The sequence below is a fragment of the Dromaius novaehollandiae genome, chromosome W (assembly GCF_036370855.1).
Source record: "Dromaius novaehollandiae isolate bDroNov1 chromosome W, bDroNov1.hap1, whole genome shotgun sequence".
Classification (NCBI taxonomy): Eukaryota; Metazoa; Chordata; class Aves; order Casuariiformes; family Dromaiidae; genus Dromaius; species Dromaius novaehollandiae.
Window position 1 is genome coordinate 11,218,695 of NC_088130.1, and position 15,663 is coordinate 11,234,357.

Sequence of the window (15,663 nt, forward strand, 5' to 3'; positions counted from 1 at the left end):
ACTTTCCAGATTACCTGCTTTTTATTACTCTATTGCTATTTTTATTACTCCTCACAGGAAAAGTAAAGTGTACTCCATTTTCTTAAGCCCCACCATCTTAAGTCCTAACACTAAAATCCCAATGTGTAGTTCCAACTATTTTAATTAAAAAGATATCCAATCCAAATCTGATTATATATGCAATTTCATCCTGAAATGCAGTTTATCTTTACCTTAATATCTCACAAGTATGCATGTTGGCACAACTACTTCACATTCAGACTCTTTTTTTTGAAAGCCCTGCCACTTTTTAACATGCTTTGAAATGATGCTCTGTCAAGATGCACTTTGATAGCCTTGTTTCATCTTAAGCTAATGAACCCTGAAGATTTGTTAGACAGCTTATGGGAATGGAGAAACAAAGAGCGAGTATTGTTGGCTTTGCACAGAGAGCCTGTATTCTGCGCCTGTGACAAGAGACGTGGCGAGGCACATGGGGAGTTGCTGCAAGGAGAAACACAGAAGGAAGACTGTGCGCCCTGCTTAAGGTCAGGGTAGGGAGCACAAAGCATTTAAATCAACCGTGTTTTCAGCGTTAGGAAAGGTCGAAGGGTAAAATAGGGTGGTTCTGTTTAGTAGCCATGTATTTAACTCGCTTGAATAGGCAATTTGCCTTTGCTGTAGGTTGATATAAATTAGATCAAGTAGCACAATAAAACCCGCTAACCTTAATTTCCTCAGAAACAACAACAAAACCAAAAAACCCCCTCCAAAACCCTGATACATATAGGGAAGAATGGTAGCTTGGATTACAGATGATCTCCTCAAACCTGGCCCCATCTCTGCCAGGCTACCTTTGCTTTGTGTGGTTCTTGGAACAAAGCATCTTTGTTTAAAAATTAAAAGTGGATATACAGTGCTATGTCTGACTTCTTCCGTGTCTCTGCAATCTATAGACTTTTTCCTTCTATATTTTATGCTCTCTTTACTTTTTCCTACCTTTTTCTTCTGTGATGAAATGTCTTACTCTCTTTCCTTAAAACAAAACAAAACAAAACTGCCTTTGCTTTAGGTTTAAGCTTAATTTTGGTGCGTAGTTACGTATCCCTGAAAGTAAAGTTAACAGTTTCACAGTGATTTTTCTTCAACTCAAACATTAGTAGAGGGCACTGCTGTAATGTGATAGGACTGTTTATTCTAAGTTGTATAAAAATTAGGCCAACAGTTCAACATGGATTAATCAGCATGTTTTCCCCTCAAAAATAAGGGTTCTGCTGGCAGTGGAAAAATCTGGTTTTTGTTTTTTTTGTGTGCATGCTTTTTTATTTAAACTGAATTATATTTGAATTGTATTTATGTTGACTTCTTTAAAGCTGGCATGCCAGGACTGCCTATCTGAGGGCTGTGATATGTAATATAACATCAGCATTTCACTAAAACAAATTCCTTCAGGAACTTGTGTTTTCCACGTATTCCAACATATCTCTCTGTTCCATCTCTCTCAAGTAAACCAATACAATACCAAAACTAAAAAAGAAAAAATCCAAAACAGTTGTTGGAAGAACAGCTACACTAATCTTTTTGCAGATATCAGTATTAAAAGTATTTCTTATTGCTTGCTTAAAAAGTTGCTTTGCTTTTGAGCTCATGAGCGCTGTAGGTCCTGTTGCCTGGAGAGTACAGCTGGGCTAGCAATGTCCTAGAGAAGGGTTGTTGAAGAATATTGGCTGGAGTGAGAAACGGCTACGACTTTGAAGGAAAGTCCTCAAGGGGGGATGCAAAACAGGAAGGGTCATTGGACCTTTATGCAATAGGGAGTAGAATAAGAACTGATGACAATTGTAAATGTTTCAGAAAAATGGCTATGATATACAAATAACACATGATAACATATTACACTTTACCAGATGATTTGGTTTTTTGCTTGTTATCAGTGTTAATGCTTGGAGCACTGTAGTTACATGATCTTTCAGTAATGATATACGATGGCCTACTATGGTACTGAGATACAGTATGGAGAAGTAGGGACCGACTGTATTTTTCTGAGATACAGTATGATGAGGTGAGGACTGACTTTTTCTGTTACAGCTGAAGGAAAGATCACTTTCCCCACTGTGCTGTTGATGCATTTTCTGACATCTAGTGGCAATAACTGTAAATTACTGAAAGATTGTTAATGGGCATACCATCTTACTAGCAAATAAGTTTTAGTAGAGGGGTGAAGGCAATCCTTTTAATCAGTCAAAATGCATTTAATTTCTCATCTTCCTAAGGATTACAGTGAGGGCTTTAAGAAAAAAGTATAAGTATTTTTGCCCTTGTGCCATCCTTTACTTGGGAAAGAATAAGAAAGTGTGGTCCGTGACTCTGTTTTTACATAAGCTCTGTGGGATAGGAATGGGTTTGTTTGGTCACATAGCTCTGATGCTGAATAACAGAAAAGTTACAGGAGATGATAGAGAAGCTGGGAAAGACGTTGGGCAGTCACACAACAAATTTTTCTGCTGATATAGTATTACGTTTGTAAGGATGACTAAAAAATTGCAGAAGGCTATCATGAGAACGGGCAGGGAAATGGCAGATAAAGCTAACTGTAGATCGATCTAAAGTGATGCAGATGGAGAACTAGATAGCGTTGCATGCTCTTTCTTTCACTCCCAGTACAGAAAACGTTATGATGCCAACTCAAAAATTCATATTTTAGGCCATGCTCTTGATAGCGTTTGAAGTTTTTGTCTCCTCACTGTATCTCAGAGGTGCAACAGAACTGAGATAGCTTTAGCAAGAGGTAAGAGGGGTGATCAAGGTATGGTGTATTTTCCCCATGAGAACTGAACCAGGCAGGTTAGGGCTCTTAAACCTGGAAAAGCTACAGATGAAGGTGACTGTGATAGAGATCTACGTGTGTGGAGAAGGCAGATGAGGGGATTTGTTGAATACAAGAAGCAGAAATGAAGGTAGGAGGATCCAGCTCAGAACAGATGAAAGGAGAGAGGTCTTTGTGCCGTGGGGGATAGAGCTCTGGAGCTCCCTGCTGGCGCACCTTGAGGGTGCAAAACCTTTCCATGGCTTTAAGGGGAGGCTTGTCGAGTTCTTGAGCGATCCAGTGGGGTTACCAAATAGGTGACATCCCACAAAGCAAGCCCTACGCTGCAAAGGATACTGGGAAGGTTTTGTGGGGAAGTATCTCATATTCTGGCCCTATTTTCACTCGTCTCTTGGCCTCCATTTACAAACTTGATTGAAGATGACATTGGGCTGGTTTGACCCTTAATATCAGTCAGTACAGATATCTTTCTGTTGTAATGTTAATAGGAAAGAACAGAGAAACAAGGCTTGAATCCTGAATAATGCTAGGAAATCCATCGTTATAACCTATAACTATACTTAAAGCAATGTGTACATGCAGAATATTACTTGATTGATGTAAGTTCATATATAACTTTATAAAATCTGTAATTTTTTGTTTTTATAGCGTTAATGTTTCAAAGAGTAGCTGACATAGATGAATGCATTTTTCATAATTTCAATTAGCATGTTTTCAATCAGTACTTTGATATAAAACTCATTAGAAATGTGGAACTAAGCTATGTAGCCTAAGGATAGAATTCTTCCCTAAGCTCAGGATAAATGCGGGCTTTATTATGAAGATGTAAATGGTACATAAACTTTGTGCAGACTTTCAACACTGAAGAATTTCATCCTTACAAAAAAAATTTTATGTGACTTCTGCTTACAGGATGCTTAGATCACACATGATAGGATGTATTATGATAAGCCATTTTTATGTATCATTTACCAAAAATCCCCAAACCCAGAAATACAAATATTTTGTTTAAAACAGTACAGATTATGGAAAATAGAAAACTCAGAAATGATGCTGAAGTGATACAGTTATTGATGATTTTTATGCTTGGTCAGACAAGGTGTGCTTCATTGCATACTCTACAGAAAAAAATGTTTACCTTATTACTGTAGAGATGTAAACTCATATATGTTCTCAACAGCCAGGATTTACAAATATTACACTCTTTCTCCTCTCCTTTTTTTTTCTCCCATATGCAGGCACAGGTGAAAGTGGAAAGAGTACTTTCATCAAACAAATGAGGATTATTCATGGATCAGGTTACACAGAAGAAGACAGGAAAGGCTTCACAAAACTGGTTTACCAAAATATATTTACTGCCATGCAAGCTATGATCAGGGCCATGGACACTCTCAAAATACAGTACACATCGGAAGAGAACGAGGTAAGAAAGAACCAAGAAAGTACTAGTTTCAGCGCCTGAAATTTCAATTTGTACACAAGTAGTTTGAGTCTTAAGTTTCTACAAGCAGAACGTTGAAAATCCACATGTCCCGTAAGGAATTTCCTGCACCACAGTCCGATTTTTCCAGAGCAAAGCGGGGCTCCTGTTGAAAATAGGGCTCTGTGCAGGGGAACGGGGGATGGAGTTGGGGGGGGGGGATAAGGAAACAGAAATTTCAAAGTTGCAAGTTGTTCGTACGTAGAAAAAAATTTTTAAAATCTAAATTATAGACTGTTCATGACAGCAATATGCACAGAGCCTGGTTTGTCAGTAGGGCTCCAGAATGAAGAACTTTAGAAGTTTTGTAGGAAGACGTCAGATCTGTTGGATGCTGGTATGCATAGAAATATACCACTTAGAGCCCTTTTGTAGCCATGATAGCAACCTTTAGGCACTTACTAACCTGAAAATGTGGAATGTCTTCTCTAACCTTTTTTAGTTTGAATGTGTATGTCATACAATTATATCTTTTGGTTAGTTAGGATAACACAAAACTTTTTTCTGCTTTGCTTAAATCAATTACATCCTCTCTGGGGTATTTTCTGTTGGTGTGTGTGGGAGAATGCAGCCTAGTTTTTAAGGCTTGTCATGTTCTAAAAAGTGTTTATTTGCTGAAGTATCATGCAGAACATGTAAAAGCAAATTATTGGGATATTTGTTTAATTTAAGCAGGAGTTGCAATTAGCTAAGTTTTGGTGTTGCTGTAGGGAAGATTGTGTGTAGGTAGTGTCAAGGCAGAAGTTTATAGAATTTATGTTTGTTTGGTTTTTTTATTGAAGTATTATGAGGAAAATGTAGCTGGTAACCTGCTTTTTGTCAAAAAAAAAAATCATCACCTATGGAGAATATAAAGAAAAGTTCAGATCAGGCTTCTTTGATTTTTTTTTTTAATTGTTTTATCTAGTGTATTCTCCTTTGGGCTAGAGAAAAGAGGGATAGAAGGTAATTTGTTGGGTAAAATAAAGGGTTGTAAAAATTTTTTTTATTTTCTTATCTTACAAAGAACAGTGCCAGCAAAAACAAATTTTGGATTTGAGAGAGCCAAGGTGTTAGGATGATTCATTCCTACATAGAAAGAATATTCTGAGGGTTAATAAGTTGTTCTTCATAAAAACACTTTAGCTCCTTGGGAAGAAGGTGCTTACAGAAATGGAAAATATGATCTGTGAATATGCTTTTTTTTTTTTTTTTTTTAAATTTATTTGACATCCTAATTCAGATATGTGTGTTATCACAAAAAACAATGATAATCAGAATGTATTTGTAGAAATGCATTTGCCCTGTCTCTTACTGAGTATTGGATTTTGTTTTGTTTTGTTTTTTTTTTCTTCTCAGTAAGAACAAAATATAAAGACTTACTCATCAGCCAAGTTTTTCTCATTCTGGGCTCTGCGAGTTGAGCTGGATTGTTTCCATCTCATCAGCCCATAACACAGTGTTCTGGCCACATTGTGTTCCTGATGATAGTTGTGATGGCAGTGTCTTCAGATTTGGACGATTATAATGCTATTTGCACAGTTGTCGGAGAAACGCCAGACCAAATTCTGCCTTTCTTTAATAAAGGTAACAGTGCTAAGTGAAAAGCTCAGCTTTGGTGACAGTAAACAAAATCATTCTGTTTATACATCGAGAAGCTCTTGAGACACAACAGGATGACAACCACATATAGCTTCAGTCACTTTGTAGGGGATGGCTATATTTTAATCCTTCATTTAGTTGATGAATATAATGTGAAGTGTTATTAACTGTATAATTGCCTTTCATTAAAGGACTGCAAACCAGGTAATGCTAAACAGTTAACAATAGCAGTGGTAAACACCATGGTTCCCATTTTAGGAATAATCGTATTGTAGCAGTGTGTCCAGTAATCACACCAAAGTGTCCAGTGTGCTCCTTTGTGCTTCAGTGTGTCCATCTTCTCCCTGACAGCCCTCCTTTTCCTTGAAGGAGTCTGTTCCCTCGGGCCCTTTTAATAGCTCTTCTGCTTTTCTTCTATCCAGCTTGTTCCTTCACTGGTTCAGATTTTCTCCTCCCTGGGCCCTGAAATTCTGTGGCTGCTGAATCTCTCTTGATTTAGTGTTTTTTGTAGCAGAGAACAGATTGTTCTGTGCTAAGTCTCTTCCCTGTAAATGTGACATCTGTGCAAATCTGTAACTTATGGATGGACTGAATGTCCAAACAGGCTTCTTAATGTTTGCAAATAAAAGCAAGCTTTGTAGAAGGTCTTTAAAGAGGTTTCTTATTGCTATTGTCAGATATAAGTATTTAAATACATAATCTGACTCCCTACAAGTGCTGAACAGTTTCTAACTGCCATGGACTGTGCTGCATTAAGATGGGCAGGGTTTTGGGTGGTGGGGTTTGGTTTGGTTGTGGTTTAGCTGCTTGGACAAACTGTTCATCCGTGTGTGTGTGTGTGTGTGTGTGTGTGTGTGTGTGTGTGTGTGTGTACACATACACACACACACACACACATATATACACACACACACATATGCATATACACGCATATACACACATATACACATATATATATACATATGTATATATGTATATGTGTGTGTGTGTATATGTATATATGTATATATATATATATATATATATATATATAATATATGTATATATATATATATATATATATATATATATATATATAAAAAAATATGTGGTCGACCTCTATCTTATTTTAGTAGTACTTTCTCTGAGCAGGCAGTTTTCTTCCTGACTTCAGATTGTATGCTCTTTGGGATACTTTGTCCCATCTTCAGTTTGAAGTTGGAAGGTGTCATGGCATGTTTAGGGTATATTTTAAGCCTAAATCCTGCAGATGCTTAGGAACCTAATTATTCAAGGAGTGATTATAGTACTCTCTGAAGCCCAGGGAACATATTTAATGTTACCTTAGTGGAAATATTCAGGATAGGAAAGATTTTCAGGGAATCATTTGTAAATAGTATTTGAATATTTTTCTTATTTCTTTTTTTCTTATAATTGATTCAGGTTTTTGGTTCAATGACTATTAGATCTTCTGTTATGGATAACAAATTTTGCTTTAGCTGTTACATACATTGCAGCATAGGAGGCAACTTCTGATCGTGAATGTTGAAATTAAAGAAGTCCTCACACCTGTTGGTAAATTAAAATATATTAATAATAATTATTAAATTTCTAGAACGTTATTACAAGACAAATGATGTTTGAAAAGAATATTTATTGTGCTTGCTTATTTAAGCTTCACTTATTTTACTTTGAAATGGAAAAAGACTTAAAGACTTAAAAAAAAAAAAAAAAGAAAAAAAAAAAAGAAAAGAAAAAGGCCATAATATTGTTTATGTAACAGTAATGCCTAAAGGATTGAAGATTATCAAACTATATTTTTTTGTCTTCATTCTCTTTAACAGATGTATTTTTGCCTACTCGTTCTGAGCACTGCTTTTTCATGTCTGTTTTATGTATATTTTTGGAATGTATCTATTATTTGAAATGATTTTTGTGCTGCTTAAGACCATTCTATGAAACTTGCTGCTAGAGGTAAGCTAACTGAAAAGAATGCATGTTTATTGTCTGTATGCCAGTTTTGCAATGACGTAAGGTGGAAATTGGTGAAAACTGAGTCTTGGTTAGGTGTCCAGTTAGAGTAGAACATCACTTGTTCCTTCCATATGATGATAGGGACAGTCAAAAAGCATGCCTGAAGCTAATGGCAGCCTGTCTCTTGGCTTCTCTGGGAAATTGTGGTTGAGCTACTGTGAATGTTAAGGTTTGAAAGAGGGAATAAGTGGAAGGGAGAGTGCACGTGTGAGGCAGATAGAAATGAGAAATCAGTTGATAGCCGAGAAGTAGTAAAAGCTCTTTTTCACTTGCCCCAAAATTTTTTTCATCAACTTACAGTCAAAGAGAAGGAAAAAAAAAAAACAAAACCTTGAAATAAAAGGAGGAAAAGACTGGGTGGTGCTGGAGGAAGCAAAGTTACAACATTCCACTTGTGAATATACATCAATCTTCAAAGGCCGCTTTAAAAATATTTCTGAGTTTCTTAAATCTGCCAGTCAGTCACAGTTTGCTGTATGACAGTGCAGGAGAAACAAGCTGTTTAAGCCTTGACTGCACTGGATGCATTTTAGAATATTAGTTCACCAAAACTTTTCCCTCAACTTGTGAACTAACACCTATCTTATATCCTAGGTAACTCACTCTCCTTTCCTTCTCCACTTAATGACATTAGAAGTTTCAACTTATTTACATTTAAAAAAAAAAAAAGTATACACATAGGCTGCTGGGAAGACCTTTTTGGTGTAGCTCTTTAGTGTGAGGGTCATGGAATAGGAATCCAGTCCTGTTGTTGTGGTTGGTTTGCTTTTTAAAATACTCTGGTAAGATGACAGTACATATGTTTGCAATTAACAACAGATCTTTGTGGCAATGGGAACAATGATATTTTTTTTTTGTAAGGAGAAAACAGAATACCGTGTAAAAAAAGAACTTTAGAAAGAAATCCTCATGTTTTATCTTCAAAAAATTGCTTGCTTTTCATAAGTAATAAACTACTATCTTTGCATCTTACAAATTTTCTCTGGTATGAGTGTTAGCAAAATTAACATTAGTCTGACCAAAAGAAGTACTACACTGCCAAAAATGAATTTTACAGGACAGGTAATTTGCCTACCTCAAAAAAAGTGCAATGCAAAAAGCAGAGGAGAGTAGGATGTGACCTGGGAATTACTGAAGAAACCCATGAAACTGGGACAAATGGAAAACACAGTAAAGAATAATTACTGGTTGATTCTTTGGATGGTTGCAGTTGATGATGTGGAAAATGGCAAAACACAATTCTTCCTATCTGCAAGTTTTAAACCTTAGTAGAGAAACCATTACTCATGGCAGATGCTTTATGTTAAGAGTGATCTGACTGTGACCTACTTGATGCTCTTAAAAGTACTTTTTTATTACAGTCAAATTTAACTTTAAAGATGCTGTACTTTGACTGATTTTTCACTGTGCTAGCATTAATGCAGGTGAGAAAGGGCTGGAATTTACCGGCAGTCTCGATGTATTTTTAGCAGTTTATTTTATAGACACACTAATTCAAAACACTCCAAAATACATTGCATGCTCGTTCACAGTAGACGTGTTAAATCTTGGGCCAAAGCCCAAAACGTGGATCTAGGTATTCCTAAACAGAGGTTTCAACTTGCTTTCCCAAGGAAATGACACTTACGTGACCAGGCTATTTGTATGTCTTTTGAACCTTCTATCTGATTTCAGATGAATTCAACAAAGAGGTTGAAGTGGAAAAAAAAAGAGATTTCTCAGCTTCTCCAAGTTTAGTGCTGCTAGTCAGGTAAGCATAGATAAAGGAGAAAGCTTCACTAAGTACTGCAATTGAGGTAAAAAGCAGAGGAGAAGCCCCTTTCAAAGTACCCGCTATAGGACCTGGGGTTCAGATAGTCACAAAATATAACCCTGGGAAACCAAGGAGTGATTTAGCTGCCCACCTATGGACCTGTAGCATCATATGTGCAGTCGCCTGGGCATACAGTATCTGATCGTCAGCTTGCTCCCTGGAAGGGCATGGATTTGTCTCAGATTTTACGTATTTTCTGCTAGCCTTCATCGGCCAGGACCTCCAATACTCGGTGGTGTGTAGAATGGCAGGAGATGTTTGCTTGTATGCAGCTAGTTCATCCCCCAGGTCTCGCTAGTTCTGTTGCCCACATAGCACTGTGTTTTATATTTTGATCAGATACATCTTTCTGTGAGAGGGGAAGAGGATAAGGAAGTTATTTTTTGAGACGGAGATTCTAGAGAACGAGATGCAAGTATCTGCTTTGGGGGATTAAAGTTGTGTGCTGTTATACATGAACAAATATAAATCATGTTAATACTGAACTAACAGCTCACCACTTGGAAGTCGGGAAGAAACTTTTCCACTTCTCAGACGACCACCTTCCCTTCCCTTCCCTCTTGCCACACGTGGGATGTGCGTGTGTTTGGTTGTGAGTTGTATGCATGTCTGTTGGCATAACATGGGATATGTTTTAGGTGTGTGTTTTTGTTTGTTTGTTTGTTTGTTTGTTTTTTTAAAACACTCCAAAGACTTCAGCGTGCTTTGTGTTTAAAAGTTGCCAGACCACTAATGGAAATGTTTCCAAGTAATACAGCTCCCTTGAATGCTGGAGGTCCCATTCTGGTTGAAGTCATAGTACAAGTGTGTGTTAATAATAATTAGTAATTGGCATTATCGCCTATAGGGAGACCTATGGGAGTGTTCTACGTGTCTCTAAATATATGGACCATGGCTTCCTCTTACTTTAAAAACTTCTGAGTTTCTCTAGCATGGTGTCTTATTAATGATGTGAATACTGGAATCTATTTCATTTACTTATTCTCTCTATATAGAGGAGAAGTTGTTTGCATCATTGTTTGCATTGCTCCATTGAGTTTAAGTAAAATATGACTGATTGGCTCTCTCCAGATTTAGAGTCATTATTTTTTCCTTTCTCTTTGGTAAACTCCATCTCATGGGCAGAGTTCCTTCCTAAATAATTTCGAGAAAGATCTAGGTGCAAAAACAATATTGGCATGCTTTGGCTATTCTTAGCACTCAAGCTCCAGCTACCTACTTGTCTCTTTTCTGGTGACATTGCTGTATTTGGTTGTCGTTCCAAATAATCGGCTGTTGCTTAGAAATCTTCAGGCATTTCTTTACCTTTAAACTCTTAGAGCTACCAGAAATCCAACAGAATTTTTTTAAATTTTTTTCACAACTTATTCTGTGTCTCTCTTGTTATATAGCTCTTTCTTTTTTTCTCCATCAGTAAAATCTTACGTTTAAGCTCTGTATTTTCACATTGGTTTTTAGTCTCTTGGAGTAGGGGAGATGGTTTACCTTACCAGAAACGTAGAGCTAAGCTTTCTGTTTTTTTGTACTTATTACTAGTGTGTTTTGGATGTATTAGGATAAATCATGTAAACAACTTGAACTAGAAGAATATCACAAGCAGAAGAGTGTAAAGGAAGAATAAGTATATCTTAGAAAACATACACAGTTAAGGCTTGTGGCAGAGAATTGAAGGAAAGAAGAAAGATTGTGTGTGCATGTATGTGCATGTAAAGGATTTTTAAGGAAGTTCGGGCTGAACTGACTTAGTTGGGTGTCTAAAATGACTTTCTCTCATCTGAATATGTTTGGATTTCCTTTAACATTGATTTTGAATTTCTGCAGTCCTGGTCTTTGGGGTAGTTACATAATCCCTTTTGTAGAAGGAATATATTTCCTCTAGAAATACTAATAAGCACACACATGTTTTAAATGCTGTTGTTTTTCAGAAGAGCAAAGATGACAGATACCAGCTTCATGGTGAGAAACATTAAAATTTCTCTTGCCCATAGTTGGGCCTGTATTTTCCTAAATCTGAAAGTTTAGCCAGAAGTGTAATAGTAGAGCTGCTGAACATTTCAAGATCTGCCTGAATTCTTAGGAAACATTGATCCAACCTAAATGAATTTCATTTAAGTTTTGGAGTTTCAGCCTCTTTGACCACAATTGGGGACTTCTCAGGGTTGATGATTTGTTGCACTTTTTCCAAAAAGTGCCAAATCTGTACCTTCTGGAATTCATTGAGGCCTTCTCTTTTGACATGGCTTTTCACCTAAAATGTTCTAATTTTATAGTTCTCATTCCTGTGCAGCGTTAGCATAACTTACACATAAGTAACTAGGCAGAATTGTACTGTGTTGTGAAAAACTGGGCAGCAGTCCATGGATCAGTAGTTAATTCATTGCACCAAGTTCTTCTCTCCCTTTACACTGATATAAATTGTATTGGCATAAGCAAGACATATAAGAAGTGATCTGATGATAAAAAGGGAGGACTGCGATGATCACAAAAGAATCAGTGATGTAGGGCTAGCAAGTGAATGCTTCAGACATAAGTTTTGTGCTCCAAAATAAAGGGCTGCATATGCAGGCAAACACTAGAAAGGTACGTACAAGTGGTTAACAGCTTTTGGCTTTTTAGAGTAGACTTTAATGTTCTGCAGACCAAACATCCTTGCTGCTCCCTGTACTCTTTCCTTCGTAACAACCAACTAATTCCATTGCCTTCTTTGCGGCTGCGAAGGCATCATTTATTGGCAACTGAAACAAAATGAAGCTTAGTAAACACATCTGTTAACGGTGCACAAGATGGAGCAGAGTCCAGTTCCCTTGTTCTTCGTGCTGTGGGCTAGAGAGATGAAAAATAGTAAAACTTTGTTTTAGAAACTGAAACGAGGTCACTGAACAAAGACTGCTGTGGCTGAGTACGCTATCTCCGCCAGCTCCTCTGTCAGAAGTTGCTGCTTCTGTATGGGAAACGCGTGCCTTTGGCGCTGCCGCCTGACTTCAGTCTGGCAAATTCGCATCTGTAATCGTCACAATAAAATTAGCCAGAGTTCATCTCTCAGAGCCCTTGGTCAGTAGGATGAGGGTAAAAATTACTCTGAAGCAGGGAGCAACTATAAATTGTCATTTTCATAGGATTTGTCAAAAGCTTGTGGAAGCTAATTGTTAAGAACAATGTAAAGCTCTGCATTTTCTTATTTGCCATCAGGAGACAGAGACTGGATCGGTCCTAGAGGAAGATGAAAGTATGTGTCACAGCTGGAGGCTTTTGATATGTGCGCACAACTGGCTGTTTTAAAGATGTGTTCTCTGTGTCAAAGACTGTAAGACTGTTTTTGCTGACAACTTTTTCCAGTTAATGAAGTTTCATCGCACAGTCTTCCTTGCGTACTTTACTTTTATTAACAAAGAAATTAGTTATGTGTGTGCAGTTGAAAAACCTTCATTCTAAGAAGGAAGACATTGACTTTATCTTACAGAAATATTTACTGTAGTGTGAGACCAACTCCTTTCAGTGGAAAATTTAAGGAATTTTTAATGGAAAGTTTAATGGATATTTTTATAAGGGGAAATTGGCAAATTTCTGTGCTGCTGCAGTTAAATCTTTTAATGAACAAGAAGACAAATAAATTAACGGCAGATGAAAAGACCAGTTAGTAGCAACTCAGCCAAAATCACTTAAATCAGCATCTGCTGTCATGTTAAAAATGAAAAAGCCACTTCAGAAAGGGAGGCAGCTAGAAAACTCCTCTAGGCCTACTCTTTCCTTAGTGCTAAAATCTGTGGCATGTTTTGTGAATTTATGATCTGCCGACAAAATTATTCTTTGGAATAAATTTGCCCCAGTGAAGAAGTGCTTTTAGTGTTAGCCTGTTTCCTAGCAAACAGCATGGTGCCATTTTTTACTTTTTTTTTTTTTTCTTTCCATGTATTGAAACGTGATGCGTGTAGATCTTTTCATGATGTAATTTAGATATTCTTACTTTGAATAAGCTGATTCTACAGACCCTTATAGTGCTGCTGGTCTGCAAGCCCCTATATCTGCCCTTTTTGCAGGGAAAGATAAGCAGCACTTTTTAGGACAGAAAATGCTACTCTTCGACTGAATGTCTCTTTGCATGTGGTCGGTTGGTTTTTCTTGTGAGCTATTTCCGCAGCCTTGGTGTTTGCCTAGGAGATGAATTTAGAGGAAGCCTGCTGCCGTCTGCAGGTTGTGCTGCCGATGTGCAGCCCGGAGGCTCCCCTAGTGAAGCAGGACTGAGGGTCCTTTCTCTGGACAAGAAGACATTGATTGTGTTACCTGTTTTTGAGGGTTGGACAACTCTGATTAGGTGTCGTGCTCTGTAGTTGTCAATTAAAAAGTCTATCAAGGTCCTATTTGCTTGTGTAAAACAGAGATTTGGATCCCTCTGACATGTAAAACACTTGTCCATAGAGCAACAAAAGTACTGTAAATTAAGGCCAGCCAGATTTGTATATGCAATTGTTTTCCCTGCTTCATAAAATTGCGGACAGTGGTGTTCATTGTGAATTTAGCTTTGCTGAGAGCCAGAAGACCGGGAGCGGTAGCAGGGGGAAGGCAAGCTGGGGCCGTGCAGACCGGCAGCTCACAGGAGAGGGAAGCCTGCACCAAAGATCGGTGCCTTTCAAAATCACTCTTTCTGTCACTTGTTTCTCATCACCTTAATTTCCTGTTGAAAATCTGCAACAGTGTAGACTTGTATCCTACTTGGTGGATGTTTAATAGTGGACATAAATCCTGAATTCTTGCTGAGCAGTGAGCTGAGTGTACAGTTTGAAAATCCTAATTCTTAGAAAAAGACCACAGTATATAGTAGAGTTGGCGAATCTGCCACAAGGTTATAACACATTTCAAAGCAGGAACAGAATAAATATAGATAGTTAGTAGGGAATTTGCATTAAAAAGGAAAAGGATGAGAAAGCTATAATAACATGTGCAGCTATTTGGGATTTAAAGAACTGATGAATTTACAGGGAATGACTTCAAGTCAGATTTGGTTTCTCTAGCATATCCCTGTGAACAGGTTTGGTAAAACAAAGTTCTGTACTGAAAAATATTAAAGACAATTCATTTTTATTTGGGAATTAGAATTGGGTTTTGAATCTTACACTGAGACTAAGTTTCTCTGCCACTTTTGAAAATCACTTTTGCTTAAATTCTGATTCTTCCTGCATCTGCAGTTCATGTTTAGATGCCTAAAGTTCTAGACATGTTCTGCAATTTTGAAATTTCTAATATTTCTTTAAGGATTTTTTTCCAATTTGAAGTACACTTTCTGAAAAGGTTGGCAGAAACCTCGTGTGAAAAATGGTGGGAATTGGCAGGCACACTTTACAAATGGAAGTCTAGCTGTGCAAGGCAGAGGAAACTGCAAAGCTGGTGCCTGTAAGGGTAGGGATTGTCCATTGAATATAGGGTGACAATTTGATTATATAAACAGAGTAATGGCCAGCACTTGAAAAAGGGTGCCTAAAAGCTGAGTGCATTGCCGAAGCCCTCCTGAGAGAGGAGCTGCAGTGACACAAGCTAATATCGGTGTCTTGGCATAACTACCTGAAGAAGCATGAAGAGCATGACAGCGCTGACAGCGACTCTTACGCGCTTGGCAGTATTTATTTGTCCGCATTTCCGCAGTGAAAACACTCTGACAGAGTCTGCGAGCCCCCTGCCACGGGTGCAAGCAGAATTTCTCATCAACTCTTGCGTTTGCACACAAGCGTCTGAGCATTTCAGCACTATAGTTGTGTGTTCAAACCACGTGGGCTAACATGAGCGAAAGGCAGCCTCTGGGAATTAAGTGAGATAACAGGCAAGTGGATAACGGGCTAAGAGACAACCTTCAGGAAAAGAGGAGAGTTCGAGCTACCTGGCAGGTGATGTAGTGGGGGGCCCTCTGAGCAGTGTAGGAAGAGAGAGTCTGGAAAACAGGTAGCCCAAAAGGCTCTGGAGCATTCCTCTCGGTGGAGA

General features: G+C 37.8%; 1 protein-coding gene across 1 annotated transcript in view; it reads left to right on the forward strand.

The window, feature by feature from the left end:
* Positions 1 to 15,663, forward strand: part of LOC135324308 (guanine nucleotide-binding protein subunit alpha-14) — an 84,103-nt gene that overhangs the window by 31,163 nt on the left and 37,277 nt on the right. The window contains exon 2 of the mRNA XM_064500315.1: positions 4,045 to 4,229. Within this exon, the coding sequence (XP_064356385.1) occupies positions 4,045 to 4,229 (185 nt within the window). The remainder of the gene's footprint in view (positions 1 to 4,044; positions 4,230 to 15,663) is intronic.